General features: G+C 40.4%; 1 protein-coding gene across 9 annotated transcripts in view; it reads right to left on the bottom strand.

Annotated features, from left to right (window-relative positions):
* Positions 1–20,000, bottom strand: part of LOC123511149 (prostaglandin E2 receptor EP4 subtype-like) — a 224,362-nt gene that overhangs the window by 12,763 nt on the left and 191,599 nt on the right. For 7 of the 9 annotated variants that reach the window (XM_045266787.1, XM_045266780.1, XM_045266779.1 and 4 more), the window contains 5 exons: positions 14,095–14,142; positions 10,638–10,691; positions 5,661–5,818; positions 1,524–1,652; positions 293–437 (listed from right to left, as the gene is read on the bottom strand). In XM_045266787.1, coding sequence (XP_045122722.1) covers positions 293–437; positions 1,524–1,652; positions 5,661–5,818; positions 10,638–10,691; positions 14,095–14,142 — 534 coding nt within the window. The remainder of the gene's footprint in view (positions 1–292; positions 438–1,523; positions 1,653–5,660; positions 5,819–10,637; positions 10,692–14,094; positions 14,143–20,000) is intronic. The other 2 variants (XM_045266785.1, XM_045266786.1) reach the window with 2 other exon arrangements.

Raw genomic sequence — 20,000 nt, 5'->3', positions numbered from 1 at the left:
CTTGTTATTCTTCTATTCTTTTAGTTATGTTCTTAAAGTCAAATAATCTAGGACTTAAAATTTTTGTGTTCTTGCTGCTATTCTCCTTGTTTTTGTTCTTGTTGCTCTGTTTCTTATACTTATCCACCTTTATCTCCTTTGTCTCCTCCTTCATCATCATCATCATCATCATCCTCCTCCTTTTCTTCCTCCTTCTTGTAACCCTTCCCATATCACAAAATCTCTCACGTCTTCGTCTGTTTCATCTCCACCACTTTCACCGCCTTCATCGCCTTCTGCAGCCACCACGCACCTTTAAATGTCGGCCTGTAGTGGGTCTTCTCTGGGGGACGCATCGCTTTCTTGGAGCTGCCCGGGTGACTTGAGTTCTCCCGCCCTAGGAACCGTGACCCCATGAGAGACAACCGCATCCACCGCCACGCCCGTGTCACGAACACCTGTAGGGCAAAGGAAAGTCGGGGTGATCGTGAGGGTTAGGTTATGGTAGGTTAGGTGTGTGTGTGTGTGTGTGTGTGTGTGTGTGTGTGTGTGTGTGTTTGCCTGACTGGATCGTTGGCTGTCTGTCTGTTTGATACCTGTCTGTCTGTCTATGTGTCTATTCTCTCTCTTTCATCTTCCTTCCCACACTCCTTCACTCCCTCCTTTTTTATCATTCCCTCCCTCTCATCTCTTCCTTCCTTCCTTCTATCCCCAATCCCTTCCCCACTTCCCCCAAAAAAACACAAGCAAATCCCAGAAACTTATTAAAAACATCATCAAAAGCAGAAAGACAAGGGTTCACAGACAGGCTGGCTCCCTCAAGGCTTGGGGAGCTGAACAGTGAGACGCCAGATACTGAGAGAGGTCTGGAGGGAGGCACTGTACTGGGACACGAACCCCTTAGAGAAACACGTGAAGCCTTGCTGAATAAATAGTACTGGAAGATTGGTGACACGGAAGACTGATGGACGAGGAGTATGAGGAGGAGGAGGAGGAGGAGGAGGAGGAGGAGGAGGAGGAGAAAGAAGAAGGCATAGAAGAGGAGTAGGGAGAGAAGAAGGAGGATGAGGAGAATGAGGAGGAGGAAAAAAAAGAAAAGAAGTATATGAAAAGGAAAAGAAAGATGAGAAGAAGAAGAAGAAGAGGAAAAGGAAGATGATGATGGAGATGATGATGATGAAGAAGAAGACGGAGAAGAAGAAGAAAAAAGAATAAGACTAAAAACAGTACGAAAAAATAAAGAAAGAAAAGAATTTAATTAAGAAAGAAAGATAGAAAGAAGCAAATACATAAATAAACAAAGAAAGAGAAGAAGAAGAAGAAGAAGAAGAAGAAGAAGAAGAAGAAGAAGAAGAAGAAGAAGAAGAAAAGGAGAAAAGAGAAGAACAAAAGGAGGAACAAAAAATACAGGATAGACACCTTTAATTATTCATCTCACAAAACACAAATAATTCGTAGGGGAAAAATTTACAAAGACACTAGACAAATATAACTTCCACCACCACCACCACCACCACCGCCACCGCCACCCACCCCATACGTACCTTCCTGCAGATGATGTACGCCCAGGGATCGATAATTTGGTTGATGGAGGTGAGGCGCACGGCAATGAGATCCTGAAGGTGGTCTGCGCGAGTCTTGTGCGGCCAGATTTGGTTCAGAAAGAGTCGCATCTGTTGGGGAGAGAGAGACACACACACATACACACAGTCACTTAGGGAGAGAGAGAGAGAGAGAGAGAGAGAGAGAGAGAGAGAGAGAGAGAGAGAGAGAGAGAGAGAGAGAGAGAGAGAGAGAGAGAGAGAGAGAGAGAGAGAGAGAGAGAGAGAGAGAGTGTACCTGTGTGAGAGTACTGGCTGAGGGAGAGGCGCATCTGTTTGGGAGAGTGGCAGACAGAGAGTAAAGAGGAAAGTTATGAATGCTGGTGTGTGTGTGTGTGTGTGTGTGTGTGTGTGTGTGTGTGTGTGTGTGTGTGTGTGTGAGGACTGGTAAAGTAAGAGGGAGGAGAGCGAGAAAGAGGAAAAAGTTACGAGTTTTGGTATGTGAGTGGAGAAAAAGAGAAAAAGAGATAATACTGAGAGACTTAAACGAAGCAAAAAAAGAAAAAAAAAAAAAAAAGAAATAGAGAGAGAAAAAAAAATAAAGAGAAAGTGCATCTTGAGTGAGTGAGTGAGTGAGAAAGAAAGAAAAGTTACCAGTGTTTATGTGTGAGAGTAAAGAGAGCAAGGGAGAGTGATATGAAGGAGAGAGAGAAAGACAGACAGAGTGAATGTGAGTGATGGAGTGAAAGTTTACGAATGGTTGCTTGTGTATGTGTTTGTGGGAGTGAGGGAAGAGAGGGAAGTGATGATAGAGTAAGACTGTGAGAAAACTTATGATCTGTAAGGGAGAAGAGAGTGTGTGTGGCGTAAAAAGCTCCTGCAGTGTGTACAGAAGGAAGGTGTAGAAAGGAGAGGATAAAGGAAATTAGGAGGCTGGAAGATGAAAGAAAAGGAGGAGGAGGAGGAGGAAGAAGGAGGAGAAGGAGCAGGAGAAGGAAGAGAATGTATATAGAATGAGAATATGAGAAAGGTATAGATAAAGAACACTAGTAAACTGAGAGAGATGAATGAGGAAAAAATAGAAGAAGAAGGAGGAAGACTGACTGACCAACTGACTGATAACTGACTAACTAACTGACTAACTAACTGACTGACTGACTGACTGACAAACTAAACACACTACACACAAAATAATAAAACCAATACTAACCCCCCCACAAAAAAAAAAAAAAAGAAAATCAGATGAAATAAAGAAAAGGAGGTACAAAATAAAGTCAAAAGTAGAAATATATATATAAAAAAAATACACAAATAATGAAATCAGGAAGTAAAGATAGACATGATTTGAATAGCAGGGCGTAGGAAGGAAAGGTTGAGGTCATCAGGTAATCAAGTAACGTAATCAAGGTAAGCTACAGGTGTGGGAGGGAGTGCCGGGGCAGCCTCCACCACCTGCCGCCCTGATAGAGGTCACAGGAGATAAATAGATGAACAGTTGCTGGTAATGGTTTGTTGCATTACCGACGAAGCGCGTGTGAGGAGCTTTTGAATTAGAATCAGTGTGTCTGTCTGCCTTTCTCTCTCTCTCTCTCTCTCTCTCTCTCTCTCTCTCTCTCTCATTTTTCCTTGTTTACTTCCTTCCTTCCTTTCCTTCCTTCTTTCCTTTTTTCCTTCTTTCTTTCTTTCCTTCTTACCTTCCTTCCCTCATGCCTTTCTTTCCTCCTTTCTTCTTGTTTCCTTCCTACAATCCTTCCTTCCTACCATCCTTCCTTCCTTCCTTCCTTCCTTCCTTCCAACCTTTAATTCTTTCTACTTCCATTTCCTCCTTCCTTCCTTCCTTCCTCCTTTCCTTTTTGCAACGCCTCTTCAATCCTTCCTTTCTTCCTTCTAACCCTCATTCTCTCTTACCCTCTTTACTCACTCATTCATCCACTCCATCTATCCATTTTCTATTCCTATCCTTCCCTCTGTCTCCGCACCCTCCCTCTCTCCCACGGTCCATTCATCACCACCTGCCTTTCTCTCTCCTCTCCTCGTGTCTCTCTTTAAGTTTACTATCTCTCTCTTTGGTGCGCGTGGGTGGACGGGAAAGCAATACCCATTAGCGGGGGAATTAATGAGGAGGAGGAGGAGGAGGAAGAGGAAGAGGAGAAGAGAGAGAGTAGTAAGAAAAGTGAAGGAAGAATATTGGAGGAGGGGAGCCGAGGGGGCGGGTGAGAAGTAACGAATAATGAAGAGAAGGGAGGAAGGGGAGGAGGAAGAGGAGGAAGAAGAAGAGGAGGAGGAGGAGGAGGAAGAAGAGAGGAGGGAAGTGAATGAGAATTTTTAGCATCAGGTGGTTTATGGATCGTTAAGAGACGCGTTAACAAAGGCTGGTTTGTGTTGATGGTGTTACTCTCTCTCTCTCTCTCTCTCTCTCTCTCTCTCTCTCTCTCTCTCTCTCTCTCTCTCTCTCTCTCTCTTTCTATTTATAAGAGTACAAGGACATCCGCTAGTAAGGGTGTGTCGTGATACGTGCTTCTACTCGGCTCACGCGCCAAGTATCACAGTGTAGAGGTAGGATGAGAGAGAGAGAGAGAGAGAGAGAGAGAGAGAGAGAGAGAGAGAGAGAGAGAGAGAGAGAGAGAGAGAGAGAGAGAGAGAGAGAGAGAGAACCAAAAATCATGTATTATATAGAGAGAGTGAGAGAAACAGACTGCGTGTTATGGAGAATTAGAGAAACAGAGACCGTGTGTTCGTGTGTGAATCAAGAGTCGAGCGAATTTGAACAGTGGGTGGAGTGAGATAGGCAGAAATCTTGTATTATAGAGAGAATGAGAGAAATAGGCTACGTGTTAAGGAGAATGAGAGAAACAGAGACGGTGTGTTTGTGTGTATATGTAGAAACAAGCGAAATTGAGCCTTGGGTGGAGTGCGAGAAGCAGAAATCGTGTGCTATAAAGAGAGTGAGAGAACTAGGCTACGTGTTAAGGAGAATGAGAAACAGAGACGGTGTGTTTGTGTGTATATGAAGAAACAAGCGAAGTTGAGCAGTGGGTGGAGTGAGAGAAGCAGAAATCGTGTTTATTATGAAGAGGAGAATTGAGTTTGAGTTTGTTACGGTGAAGTTAGATAAGGAATATGATAATTAGTAAGGTTGCCTCGAGTGTCATGAATAAATATAACTGAGCCAGAATTAGCTGATATGTAAATGAGAATGATTCGATTAGCAACGGGGAAAGAAAGGAAGACAAAAGGAGAAAGAGAGATAAACAGAAGTGACAAGCGTGGATGAAAAGTGAAGAGAAAACGTAACAATGTCAGACAAAAAAAAAAAAAAAAAAGAAAAGAAAAAGAAAATGCAAGATAGAATTTAATGAAGAAATCAGTGAAAATATTTAGCAAGTGAAAAATACTCGTAAGTAAGGAAAATAATGAGACCCGCCAATTATAAATGATTAGAAAGAAAGGAAAGTTTGTGAAAAGGAGAACTTGAAGAAGAAAAAAGGAGGAAAAGAAGAAGAAGAAGAAGAAGAAGAAGAAGAAGAAGAAGAAGAAGAAGAAGAAGAAGAAGAAGAAGGAAGGAGAAGAAGAAGAAGAAGAAGAAGAAGAAGAAGAAGAAGAAGAAGAAGAAGAAGAAGAAGAAGAAGAAGAAGAAGAAGAAGAAGAAGAACAAGAACAAGAACAAAAAAGAAGGGAATAAGGATAAGAATGGAAACAGACACAATATAAAAAGCAAGAACGCGAAAAGAAAGATAACACAAAAAAGGGCAAGAAGAAGAAAAAAAAAAAAAGAGAATAGAAAATGAGAACCGAGACAAACACAACAACAAGAAAAAGAATGATGAACAAACACACACACACACACACACACACACACACACACACACACACACACACACACACACACACACACACACACACACACACACACACACACACACACACACACACACACACACACACACACACACACACACACACACACCACACCACACACACACACACACACACACACACACCACACCAGAACACAACACAACAAAACATAACACAACACACCACTACACCATAAGACATCACACAACGCACCACACCACAACACACCACAAACACACACATATCACACCACACGACACCAAAACACACCACAACACTCACATCAATGGGTGACCAAGAGATGAGGAACACGATGGTGATGACGAGAAGCACAATCACCATCTGCATCTCCAGCTCCCTCTGGCGGTAACTGCGTTGAGGTTGACAGATGCTCTTTCCGCAACACCGCTGGCGACACAGACGGAGGCACAGAAGGGTGGCTGTAGGAGAGAGAAAGAGAGAGAGGGAGGGTGAAATATACGTAAGGGAGAGGATTAGTGTGTGTGTGTGTGTGTGTGTGTGTGTGTGTGTAGGGAGGGATGTATGTCTTGAATCTGAATAAGGTAAGTGTTTGTGAGAATGCAGTGAGGAGGCATTAAGCTTCAGACAGAGGGCGAGTGATGGAGCGTCAGCGTGTTTAGCAGAGCAGGGTTGAGAGGCGGTGGAGTGATGAAGCAGCGAGGGAGGGTGAGTGAGTGTTTAAACGAGCGTCAAGGAGAGACGGAAGTGCGCTTGACAGGTGTGGAGTGAAAGGGAGGAGAGGTAGGGAGTTTGCATAAGCATCTGTACAACTTATTCTGCAGGAGGGGCGAGGATCGGGGAGTGAGGAGCGAGGAGTGAGGAGGAGAGTTCAGGAGGCTCCAGGTTGCTTATGAGGAAGCGGGAGCCTCTCAGATCAGAGTCATCTTCAGGAACCATTGCGATGTCTCATGTAGCTTGTGAAATATTGACACTCATTCAGAGACGCTTTGCTTTCCAACCACGAGTATTGTCAGTGGTCTCGGAAATGATTATCTGGGTTCTCAAGGATGTTTGGCTTGTCAGTAATCTAGAAACCTTGTTAACTTCTCACTAGATCTTAAAAAAAAAGAAAAAACATTCTTGAAAACCCATGCAACTACAATTATAGACTGTAGAACGTAGTTAATTTTTGGGCAGAAATGTTTCAGTATATCGTCTATAATAATACAGCTTCAGAAAAGTTTGTGTTTAAGTTTTCAGAAAGAGTTCCTGAAGCACACGCCACACAGCGCTTCCTTCACGGCAATCTTAACTAATAACACCTCATAATTTACTCGTAAGCCTCAACACCACAACTTTTATTTCACCCTGTAAATAATAATAAACTTAAAACTAAAACCCCTAAAATAGCGTGCTTTTCACTCGTATTTGACTCATAAAACACCGATCACATTATATCCTGGCGTCAATGAGGCAGAGGGACAATGGAGCGTGGAAGAGAGGAGCGCGGGGCAGGTGGCACGTCGAGGCAGCAGGAGACAGATCACTCAGGTCCAGGAAACACTGCGTCACTGCCTCGTGCTGCCTCACTGACCTTCACTGCACGTCACACTCAGATGAAGGGCGATTAATTGCTGTTGGCGGGAGTTGTTTTCAAAGGGAGTGTTGTTGTGGCTTCCCCTTCATCACGTCATGGGTTTTTAGATCTAAATTTAAACACAATTCTTTAATATACGCAGTGGATGGGGATGTTTTGAAGCTTATGACTGTATATTAGAAAGGTGCTGTGGACGGTGGGGAAGGAGTAGGTTTCTGGGCATTTTATAACGTCATTTTGGACTTTCTTAAGGGACAGGTATCTTTAATTAAGGCTCTTTGACTCATTTCATCTATTTTATTTACTCGTGGTTTTATTTTATTTTTTATTCATTTCTCTATTTTTTTTCTTTGCATTGACCATAACATTTTCCACGTAAACATCTTAAAATTGGGCTTTTTTATGTAGTTTCATCTTTATCATATTTTGCTCTTTATTTCACTTTCATTTATTTGATTATTTCTAATTTTCCTTACCTAAGTCAAAACATTCTTCCACGTAAACATCTCAAATTGTTTTTTGTTTTTTTATCTATTTCATCTTTATTATTTATTAACTTTACTTTCATTTATCTGTTTACTACTAATTTTCTTCACCTTAAATTGAGCTTTTCTTTTCTATTTCATCTTTATTATATTTTCCTCTTGGTTTATTTTACTTTCATCTAATTGCTTACCTCTAATTTAGTCTTTACCCTAGCTAGAACATTCTTTCACGTATTAAAAGTGCTTCGCGTATAATTTGCAAACAAGTTCTGGAATTCATTAACGCAGACGTGACTCCATTGCATTACCACTTAACTGGACTCGTTTGTCTTATCTGTCTGACCATTCATCATTATTTTTTTTATTTATACCATGTGGGCTTTTCACGGGAATTCATGGGCTAAAGGGGATACTGTTTAGGGTACCTCCTATCTCAAAGCCCACCCTCTAGGAAACCGTTGCCCCGAGTGAGGAAGCCCAACCTACACTCGGACCGTGGACAGGATTCGAACCCGTGCGCTTGGAGACCCCTCGGACCCCAAAGCACGCATGGTTCCACTGTACCACGGCGCCCTTCAGCTCACAACGCGGGCATTGCTGTGAATATTGAACTCAAACTAATAAGAAATGAAGCCGTATCTTTCAACCTTTCCTCTGACAGACAATTTAAAAACGTGTCCAATGTGATTATGAGGAAAAAAAAAAAACAGATTAGCAAAGAAAAGAATCAACAGTAATAATAATGTATAGGTAAGAAAAAAGTGATAATGAAGATCTATAGATGCCAGAATGTTGCTAATTATTGTCACTACTACCACTGTGTCATTGTTGCTTTGTTTTCATTATCATTGCCATTATTATTGTTGTGGTCATTATCATCTTTTGTTATTTTTTATTATCATTATTATCATCATCACCATACTGAACAGAGAGAGAGAGAGAGAGAGAGAGAGAGAGAGAGAGAGAGAGAGAGAGGAAAGTCAGTCATAAAAAAAACCTAATCTCTCTCTCTCTCTCTCTCTCTCTCTCTCTCTCTCTCTCTCTCTCTCTCTCTCACCCTTATAAAAAAGACACTTTCCATCCGAACTGCCAAATTGCTGTCGTTCCTCCTCGCCATTACCTGACTGAGCCATGACACTCACACAGCCAAGGCGCCTCTCTCTCTCTCTCTCTCTCTCTCTCTCTCTCTCTCTCTCTCTCTCTCTCTCTAACATATCGTACTGACTTCCCTTAATTCTTGCGTATATTCCAAGCATTTCTAATCTGGCTTTTTTTCCTCCCCAATAGAAGATTCCGAGGCTCAGTTGGGTATATTTGTTTTGTGTCTCATATTTCTGATTTTCTCCTTACACAAGAAAAATGTTGATATTGTTTACATAATCTTCTTTTCTTTATTTTTCTTCTTCGTCCTTTTTTTTTTTTTTCCTGCGTGTGTTATTTGGAGTAAACGAAAAAAATGGAGTTGTTTGGTTTTTCGTTCTCTCTCTCTCTCTCTCTCTCTCTCTCTCTCTCTCTCTCTCTCTCTCTCTCTCTCTCTCTCTCTCTCTCTCTCTCTCTCTCTCTCTCTCTCTCTCTCTCTCTCTCTCTCTCTCTCTCTCTCTCTCTCTCTCTCTCTCTCTGTGTGTGTGTGTGTGTGTGTGTGTGTGTGTGTGTGTGTGTGTGTGTGTGTGTGTGTGTGTGTGTGTGTGTGTGTGTGTGTGTGCTTAGACTCACCTCTTCTTGACAAGCGGTGAGTGAGTGTGTGATGTTCAAAGAGTGTCACGTTGAAGAGTGTGAACGGTGAGTGGTGATGAAGTGCGGTGAGAATAGAGAGTACGTAAAGATAAATGACATTCGCTTACTGAAATATGGTAGGTCGTATCCTGTCGCATGGTATGATGAAGTGCCTGAAGGAATAGTAATGTACTCGTATGTACCATGGTAGCAGCAATGAATATCGTGACAGTGAAATGGTAATGGAAATGGTACGCTGTGGTGTGTTTTTATTTCTGGCCAAGGAGCAAAAAAAAAAAAAACATTAAATAAAAAAAAAAAAAAGACCCACTTAGATGCCAGTACCCGAGCAGGTAAGAGAGAGTTAGGCAAGAGAATGGGATAAATATCTTGAAACCTCCTTCTTAAATGAGGTCAGGTACAGTGAAGGCATAGTGTCATAGGTGAAGTAGTGTTAGTAGTAATGAACATGATAGTACCTGTGGAATGTAAACAGGTGTAAAGTAAATGTGTGGGAAGTAATATGTGTGAGAGTGGAAGGCATGGAGACTGAGACGCTGAGGGAGAGGTGCAGGTGACTGGTGTTGAGGTAGTGAAGGTGGAAGGTGATGGCTGCAGGTGTGAGTATAGAAGGTGCAGTGGGTGAGTGGAAGGTGTACAGGTGTAGTAAATGAGTGTGTCTTGGTGTGTGTGCAAAGTGTAGCGTGTGGAATCATTACTTCTTACTATTTTAATCCAAAGCTTATCTCATCTCTTTCCTCTTCTTCTTCCTCCTCCTCCTCCTCCTCCTCCTCCTCCTCCTCCTCACTCGAACCAAATGAAGCAGCAACGCAAACATATCCACCACTCCAAACACTCCCAGCCACTCCTAAGCTCTCCACCCTCCACTCATATCTCCTCTCCTTCTCTCTCTCTCCCGCTCTCCTGCTCTCACTCACCTCTTCACCTCAACACCTCTCCCATGAAAGATCAAAAGCATTCCGGTGAAGTTTTACACCACAAAGAGAGAGAGAGAGAGAGAGAGAGAGAGAGAGAGAGAGAGAGAGAGAGGGAGATGTTGTAAGAGAGGTATTGCTGGGACGTGGTTGTGATGGTGGTGTTGGTAGTTGTAATGGTGGTGGTGGTGGTGGTAACTGTGGCAGTGGTATATACATGCGTTAGTGAATAAGGCAATCAATCAGGTAAGTCAACAAAAAACAAACAAACGTAAAACAAAACAAGAAACACAAACAAGCGAAGCAAAGCAAAACGAAAAAAAAAAAAAATAAAATAAATAAATAAAACTCAACAAAAATAAACAAAGCAAGCAAACAAGAAAAAAAAAATATCACACAACAAAAAACAAGAACAAAAAAAAACACACTTCAAAAAATAAGACAAAGCGGTAAGAAAAACAATAAGAAGAGGAAGAGACACAAAAGACACAAAAAAGACTCAAAACACTGTAGTGGCTGACTCATTTCACCACTCCGGTCACCACGCAAGGCTCTCCCATACACTCACACACTGGGCTGGGCTGTTGCTCGTCGCCTGCTCTCTCTGACGGGGCGAGGTAGGCTGGGGGGGGAGGGAGGGTGGATCATGAGAGGACGGGTAAGGTGGAGGAGAAGGAGGAGGAGGAGGAGGAGGAGGAGGAGGAGGAGGAGGAGGAGGAGGAGGAGGAGGAGCAGCAGGTGGTGGTGGTATTGGAAAGCGAAGAGTGAAAATGTGAGAGATATAAGGAAATGTTAGGAGTAAAAGTGGATTTGGAGGCTAAAGAAGGAGGAGGAGAAGGAGGAGGAGGAGGAGGAGGAAGACATATAAAGAAAAGACTAAGGAAAAGTATGTTTTAGGAGTAAGAATGAAATAAAAGAAGATAGGACAACGATGAACATAAAGCAAATAATAGGAGGAGGAGGAGGAGGAGAAGGAAGAAGGAAGAGAAGAAAACGAAGAAAAGGAAAAGAAAAAAAAACGAAGGCGAAGAAAGAAAAGACAAACAAACAGACAAATAGAAAGAAAAAAGAAAAATGGAAAGAAAGAAAGAAAGAAGAAAAGAAAAGAAACCTAATGAAGAAGAAGAAGAAGAAAAAAAAGAAGAAGAAGAAGAAGAAGAAGAAATAGAAGAAGAAGAAGAAGAACGAGATGTCAAAAAGGAAAAGAGGAAAAAGTATGTAGATAGGATTGAGAATTGGACAAGAGAAAGAAAGAGAGCGAAGTGAGAGGAAGAGGGGAGAGATAAAAGGAAGAAAGAAGGGAGGCAGATAAGAGAGAAGAAACAAAGCAGAATAGAATGCGACTAAGTGAATAAGAGAGAGAGAGAGAGAGAGAGAGAGAGAGAGAGAGAGAGAGAGAGAGAGAGAGAGAGAGAGAGAGAGAGAGAGAGAGAGAGAGAGAGAGAGAGAGAGAGAGAGAGAGAGAGAGAGAGAGAGAGAGAGAGAGAGAGAGAGAGAAAGTAATGCAAAGAAGAGAAACAGAAAGGCACACGAAAGAAAGAAAGAGAGAAATGGGAAAATTGATAAAAAGATATGAATAAAAAGAAAAAAAAACAATAAAGAAGAAAAGAAAACGAAAGAGAAACAATAAAGACAAAAATAGAATAAGAAGACGAGAGGAAATAAAGATAATAAAGGAAGGAAGGGAAGAAAATAAGAAAATATAACAATGAAGAACAGAAAAAAAAACGGAAAAATAGAAAACTGACAAAAGTAAATAAAGAAAACAAAAAGAACAATAATAAGAGAGAGAGAGAGAGAGAGAGAGAGAGAGAGAGAGAGAGAGAGAGAGAGAGAGAGAGAGAGAGAGAGAGAGGAAGGAAGTGGTAAGGAGAATAAGGGAAATGAAGTAAAGGAGAAATAAAAAGCTGTGGTAAAGGAGAGACGTAAGTGATGAGGAATGGCGGAGGGAAGGAGAGAAAAGAGGAAGAGGAAGAGAACGATAAATAACAAGGAAGATAACAGAGAGAATTGGATGAGCAGGTAAGATAAAGTAGGTAACCGTGCAGAGAGAGAGAGAGAGAGAGAGAGAGAGAGAGAGAGAGAGAGAGAGAGAGAGAGAGAGAGAGAGAGAGAGAGAGAGAGAGAGAGAATAAGATATGCAAAGACAAAGAAAGAAGTTAAGAAGATCACGCTAATCCACAAAACGAAAGGGATTAGAATAAAGAAGAAAAAAAACAGAGAAAGAAAGAGAGAAAGAGAAAGGCGAGGAAGAGGAAAAAAAAAAAACATAAAATAGGAATGAAAGATAAAATATAAAGAAGAAGATGGAGAAAAAAAAATATGTACAGATAGAATTGAATAACGAGTGATAGATGAAACACTAAAGGAGAATAGAGATAGGCGATAAAATGCAAAAAAAAAAAAAAAAAGAAGAGAAGAAAAGAAATATGCGAGGAATGAGGAAGAGATCAGTGGAATGATGAAATAAAGATAGAGGAACGAGAGTGTGCAAAAAAAAAAAAAGAAGTTAATTAAAGGAAGGGGAAGGAATGTAGGTCGATGAATAGAAGGAGAAAGGAAGAAAAAAAAAAAAGGGTATAAATGTGGAAGAAGAGGAAGGAGATGAATGAATAAATAGAAAAGAAAATGGAGGACAAGGAAAGTTTATGATATTTTAATGAACTTGAGAAAAAAAAAAAAAGAATATTGATTATATCGAATAAGAGGAAGAAGGATAGGACGAAAAAAAAAAAAGGAATAAGATAAAAGAAAATGATGAATAGATTAAGTTTAAAATGTACATGTGAAGACAATGAAGCAGAAAGGCAAGTTAGGCAGATAAGTAAAGGAAAAAAGAAGAAAAAAATGATGATAAATTAAATAATAGAGAAGGAAAGAAATGGAGGAAAAAAAAAAAACCAGGTGAAGAAAACAGGAAACGAGAGAGAGAGAGAGAGAGAGAGAGAGAGAGAGAGAGAGAGAGAGAGAGAGAGAGAGAGAGAGAGAGAGAGAGAGAGAGAGAGAGAGAGAGAGAGAGAGAGAGGATAAACATCGAGAAAAAAAAAAAATGTTACAAGAATAAAAAGAAAAAAAAATAAAATCGTACGAGAACAATAAAGAATAAAAGAATAAAGTTATGTAAAGACGGATAAAGGAAAAAAATAAAGGGGAAACAGTGAAGAATTTTTGAGGAAATGAAAAGAAAAGGAAGAAAATGATCATAAAGGAAAAAAATGAACTGAAGGGAATGAAGTCAGTAAACAAATAAAGAATAACAAGTCAATACCGAAGTGGGGAAAATAGTAATTATGGTGTGAATTGAAGCGAAGGTAACTATAGAAATGAAGAAAGTGTAAAAAAAAAAAAAAGAAATGTGAAAAGGCTAGAAAAGTAGAAAATGAAAAGAAATCATACAAAATATAAGATGAAAGATTGAGAAAAATGGAAAAAAAAAGATAAAGATAGAAAAAAACAACAACAAAGAAGTTAGATGGAAGGTAGAAGAATAGATAAAGAAATGAGGTGAAAGATAGAAAAATGAAAATAAGATGAAAGATAGAAAAATGAAAATGAAAATGAAAGATAGTAAAAATATAAAGAAATGAGGTGGAAGATAGAAAAAATGAAAATGAAAATGAAAGATAGAAAAATAAAAATAAAAAAATAAACAAAGAAAACAAAATGAAGACAAAGAAAAAAAAGAAAAGAGAAACAAAGACACGAAAAGATGAATAAAAAGAACAAGTAAAGAAAAAAAAAAAAAAAAAGGCATAAATAAATGAAATCAACAGAAGACAAGCAAGAGACAGAGAGAGAGAGAGAGAGAGAGAGAGAGAGAGAGAGAGAGAGAGAGAGAGAGAGAGAGAGAGAGAGAGAGAGAGAGAGAGAGAGAGGAAAAAAAAGTAAAACACGACAGAGAGAAAGAAAACGTGACGCACAATAGAAACATAGAAAACGGGACAAACAAACAGAGGAGGAGGAGGAAGAGGAGGAGGAGGAGGAGGAGGAGGAGGAGGAGGAGGAGGAGGTGGTGATAATCTTACCTTCATAGTAGTTGCCTCTCCTTGCAAGTGTTTTCTCCAGCAAGACAACTGCGCGACAAACAGCCACCATTAGACTCCTCATGGACACACCTCACCCACACCTGACCCACACCTGACCCACACCTTGCCACACCTCACCACTTACTGGGAATTTGTACATGGGTAGAAGGAGGAAATTTTAAGCCGCTCTGCCATTCCTTAACCACTCAAGTCTCAAAGTAGTGGTAGATTAGTGGTACATTTTTGCCTTAAGAGAGTCTACATACTTAGAAATGAAGCTTAGACCACTTGTAGCCTTAAAGTAGTGGTAAATTAGTGGTTGTTTGGGTTCTTAAGAGTATCTACCATACTTGAAAATGAAGCTTAGGCCCCTTGTAGTCTTAAAGTAGTGGTAGAATGGTAATGAGGTAATGGTAGGGTCTATTATTGATTTAGTCTACCATATTGTAGTGTTTAGATAGTGGTAGTGTGTTTTTAAAGTAGATGGAGAGTAGATTTTTAAAGCAGTTTATCATTTCATAAGATCTAACAGTCTTATATGGTAGAAACGTCCATTAAGTTAATCTACCATACCTCAACCATTAATGATTTTGAAGTAATGGTAGAATGATAGTTTCAGATAGTCTACCATGCCTTAACCACTAATAGTAAGACCTTTAAATTTCAATAAGCTTCTATAATAGTAAGATCACCTTTAAGCATCTACCATACCTTGACCACTAATAGTCTTAATTCAGTGGTAAATTGACCTTTTAATCTCTACCATACTTTAAAACCCCCTTAATTTGAAAGTACTGGCAGAGGACCTTTAAACCAGCCCACCATTCCTTCACTCACCCAGTCCCAGTACAGTGGTGGAATGGCCTTGTTAAGCACACTAACTACTTGCAAACTAAGGTCGTTATATACACAGGGAGACTATTGTATTCATTAAGCTTAGGCCGTGTTAGTTGTAATCACACGTAATGATCAAAACTGTCAAAATTCTACACAAAAAGAGTCATTTAGGGATAAAAATCTGTCATGTTTGTACAGATTATTAACGTAGATTGTGCACACTAGGGTAGTTATCCTCTGTACATTGGTAGTTTGGGTCGTTTGTTGAGGATTTTGTGTGTGTCTGGGGAGAGAAAGGTGGTGGTGTGTGTGTGTGTGTGTGTGTGTGTGTGTGTGTGTGTGTGTGTGTGTGTGTGTGTGTATCGTTGTTGTTTATTTGTTTGTTTGTTTGTTATATACTATTCTACTATTTTACTACATCTCTTACTTTCTTAAACCAGATAGTGTAGCTTATCACAGCCAGTCAGCCTCTTGAGGGCCAACACGTCTGCTGCTGTTTGGGTCTTCCTTTGTGCTCTTTTGTCGAGGCTGTGTAACATTGTGCAGCCTTCTTGCTATTTCCTGTCTTTCTTCATTTGTTTATATTTAGCATAGAGTTTATCTTTTTTGTTTTCTTTTTATTTATTTATTTTCCCCTCAATATTTTTCTAAAGACCGTCTCTCGAAAACTTTTATTCTTGTCTATGCCTTTTCTTTATCAACTCCTTTGCCTCGTATTTTCAATGAGTTATTTTGAATTGTTCCTGTAAATATAAACTACATTCTTTTTTAGTGTGCGATGTTTGTTATTCTGCTTTATATTGCTCGTCTTTACTCGGTTTTGCTTGTGTTCTTTCCTCCTCGTTCTTCCTCAAGCTGGGTAGTTACTGGAAAACTTTTTATTTCTCTTCTTTATTGCTTTCATTTTTTCAAGTTGTCATTCTTGTATTTTGTATTTCATTATTCCGAATTGTTCTTATAAGTTAATATTATATTTTCTCTCATTACACTTTGAAATATCTTTAATTTCTGTATCTACTCTTTTTCCCTGTTCGTTTTAAGTTGTTGACCTTACATTTTAAATTGCATTACCTTGAATTGCCCAGTGAAGCTAATTCAACATTTTCCCTAAGCATACTCAGTAGCTTTCACTATTGTGTATTACTCCTTTATTAACTTTCTTTTCAAGGGTTGTAACTCGCATTTAATTTTGCACCACTCTGAGCTGCTTCTACCCCGTTAATTCTATACTCTCACTAAGCACATCGCGAAGGCCTTATTATTATATTTCCCAGTGTGCCATTACTCTCTCCCTCCCCCTCATACTTTACTACGCTGCTCCCGTGATGTAACGCCTCTATATTTACTCCGTCATTTGTGGTCATTACTCCCATCATGAGCGTGGTGTGGGCAGCACTACTCGCCTCCCTTGCCGCCCGTGGTTAAGCTCACACATCACCGCTGTTGTTCTTTATATCAGGTAATGGTTAATGGTTATGTCCTTCCTCCTCCTCGTTACCTTGATAATGCTTTGTTGGGTAATAACTCTCGTCTGCTGGCTAGTAATTATGTGTAATGTTGTTTTGTATTATTATTTCTACTGCTGCTGCTTGTAATGGTGCTACTGCTGGTGCTGCTACTAATGCTGTTACTAGTGCTATTGCTACTGCTACTACTGCTACGACTATTATCATTATTTGTGTGTCCTCGATATTTCAGTCATAAGAAAAAAGATACTGCCATATTCTTTTCTTCTTTTTCCGTTTTTCTTATCACATTCTTTTTTCTTATTTTTTTTTCTTTATGCATTTTTCACACACCTCCTTATCCGCCACACCCAAACTGACAGGCTTTTCTTCCGCCATGTCACCCTGCATAAGACCCTTTCTCCACATACACACACACACACACACACACACACACACACACACACACACACACACACACACACACACACACACACACACACACACACACACACACACACACACACACACACACACACACACACACACACACACACACAGACCTTACAGACCACCACCACCATTACCACCACCACCACAACTACCAACACAATACGAAACACCAAACCAGTACATACATCACACCACAGTCCTCCCTTCCCTTCCCTTCCCTCCCTCCTCTACACACCAGTCCCAGTAAATCACCCCTTAGTCACACACCTCGCCCTTTTGCACCTTTTAGCTCCTCCTGCTCGTGTTCCTCAATTAGCGAACGGAAGAACACATGGGCGAGAGACATGGCCATAATAACTTAGTCTACGTTAGAACCTTCCCGTATTCTTTGTAGTAATTCTCTCGTATGTCACGCGAGGGGCAAATCCACGTATCCTGCAGCTTATTAGAATGGTGAGCAGGTGTTCCCAGGTGAGAGAGAGAGAGAGAGAGAGAGAGAGAGAGAGAGAGAGAGAGAGGACAGCACGGGTGAGAGACCTTCCAGGAACTCACCACTAAAAGAAAACGTTGAGGGAAAAATTCACGGAAAGTAATAACCGCTAGAGAGAGAGAGAGAGAGAGAGAGAGAGAGAGAGAGAGGGAGAGGGAGAGGGAGAGAGGTTCCTTCCGGTCTGACTCTCACCATACCAGGAAGTTTCTTAATCTCAGACAGTAAATAAGAACAGCGACTCAAAGACAGAGGAGAGGAGGAGGAGGAGGAGGAGGAGGAGGAGGAGGAGGAGGAGAAGGAAGAGGAGGAAAGGTAAGGGAAGTGAAGAGAAAGAGAAGGGAAATGGAGGTAAGGAGAATGAAATAGGAGAATTGGATAGAAGAAAGAGAAAAAAAGAAATTAAATGGAGGGAATGAAGGTAATAAGAAGAATAAGAGAAGGAAATGGTGATAAAAGACAGAAAAAAGGAAGATACTTAAGAGGAAATGGAGAAAAAGGAAAAAAAGTGAGGGAATGGGGAAAGAAAGTAAGAAAATGAGGAAAAGAACAGAAGAAATGAAGAAAGTAAAGAGAGAAAGAGAGGTTAATGATAAAAATAGAAGTAAATGAAAGGGAATGAGAGAAAATGACAAAAAAGAGAAGAGAGAAAGTGAATTGAGAATGTGATAATTTGGATAGACTGTTTGGGAAATTAAATTCAAAGTATATTCTTCATCATCATCATCATCATCGTCACCATCATCACCATCATTATTATCATCATTATCATTATCATCACCACCACCACCACCACCAGCATCACTAACACCACCACCACCACCACCACCATCACTACAATTACTGCCCTTATAGTACGAATTCATCATCATCATCATCATCATCACCATCACCATCACAAACTCATTTCTTGATATATGATTGCTGCATCATCACCATCTTTCATCATTAATCACACACACCCACCACACCACACACACACACACACACACACACACACACACACACACACACACACACACACACACACACACACACACACACACACACACACACACACACACACACACACACACACACACACACACACACACGCTGTTTGCTTCTCTGTTTCAACACTCACTAATGAACGCGTGACTCCTTTTTGCTTGTTGTGTGTGTGTGTGTGTGTGTGTGTGTGTGTGTGTGTGTGTGTGTGTGTGTGTGTGTGTGTGTGTGTGTGTGTGTGTGTGTGTGTGTGTGTGTGTGTGTGTGTGTGTGTGTGTGTGTGTGTGTGTGTGTGTGTGTGCGTGTGAGTGTGAGTGTGTGTGTCTACCTGTCTTTCTGTCTGTCTGTCTGTCTCCGTACAAGTGCCACAAAGCACCCTTCACTTTCCACATTATCAATCTTTTTATCTATTTTTATTCAAACCCAAAATTTAACACCAAAATCCAAAATATGAAGGAACAACACGCGTGACAGACAAGAGTGGCAGTGTGTGTGTGTGTGTGTGTGTGTGTGTGTGTGTGTGTGTGTGTGTGTGTGTGTGTGTGTGTGTGTGTGTGTGTGTGTGCGTGCGTGTGCGTGTCTAAACCCCCATCTGAAGCCCTTTGTTTGATTTGCACTGATACCGTGACTCATGTCTCGCTCCCACACACCCATTCACTCACGCTCACTCACGGACACCAAGCTCTCCTCATATGGCCGCGTCAAGGGCAGCCTGGGGGGAATTAGGAGTCTGTCACCGCGTGGGAGGGAAGGGAGGAGGGATGGAAGGATACATGGGAGGGCTATACTCAGTCCATTTGCCATTTAACAGCCTCCTCGCACCGTGAAATGACTGATATCTTTTTTAATTTTCGCAAATGGAGTGAGGGTTCAAGAGGAGAGGAGACAGCCAGCGAGTTAGGAGAAAAGACTTGCAAATGGCGCTTCAGGAATGAGTGGGAAAATAAGCTTCAAGTGTCAGCGAAAAGGTTAATTTTAGCACTGCAACTGACGAGATGTTTTCATTTGAGTTTTGGGAGTGTGGATGGCTTGATCTGGCTCTGTGTGACCCTGGTGTTGTGACGAAGTGAAGTTCATGTTCATAATTTTCTTTTTTTCCTTTTATTTTTTCATCAAGAATGTTTGGAAGGCAGTATGTATATCATTTGTCAGTTTCTCATCTTATTTTATATCTGTTCTAATGTAATTCTTGTAAGGTCGTCACGAAAACCATGAAAACACTTGATTATATTTGTAACTCCCACGAAAACATCTTAAGCTTTCACTGGAATAATTTTCAAAGGCCAAATAGATAGTTAGTAACGTTCTCTCGATATGTTTTCCTATTACTAATTCTTTTAGAATCATCACGAATGTAGCATAAACACTCAAAAAATTCAATAACTCCCACTGAACTCTGATATAAAGGTAATGGAGATCAGACACTGTATAACATTTCAGAACATAAACGTCAAATCCAATCAATCAGTCACTCTTGTGAAGGAGTGAGAAAAATATAAGAAAAAGAACTGTGCCTGAATACACCTATGTTAATCCTGGTGCTTGAATATGCAGGGAAGGGAACTCTGGTCTTAAGATAAATAGCTGAGGTAATGAGAGACTAATGGACAGGACACGTGGGGCAGTGGTCTGATGAGTGGCGACTGAAATAAACCAATCATGTACACGGAATAAAAAAAAAAAAAAAATAAATAAAA

This window comes from Portunus trituberculatus, chromosome 31 (genome assembly GCF_017591435.1).
Source record: "Portunus trituberculatus isolate SZX2019 chromosome 31, ASM1759143v1, whole genome shotgun sequence".
Lineage (NCBI taxonomy): Eukaryota > Metazoa > Arthropoda > Malacostraca > Decapoda > Portunidae > Portunus > Portunus trituberculatus.
This window is presented reverse-complemented; position numbering and strand designations above follow the sequence as displayed.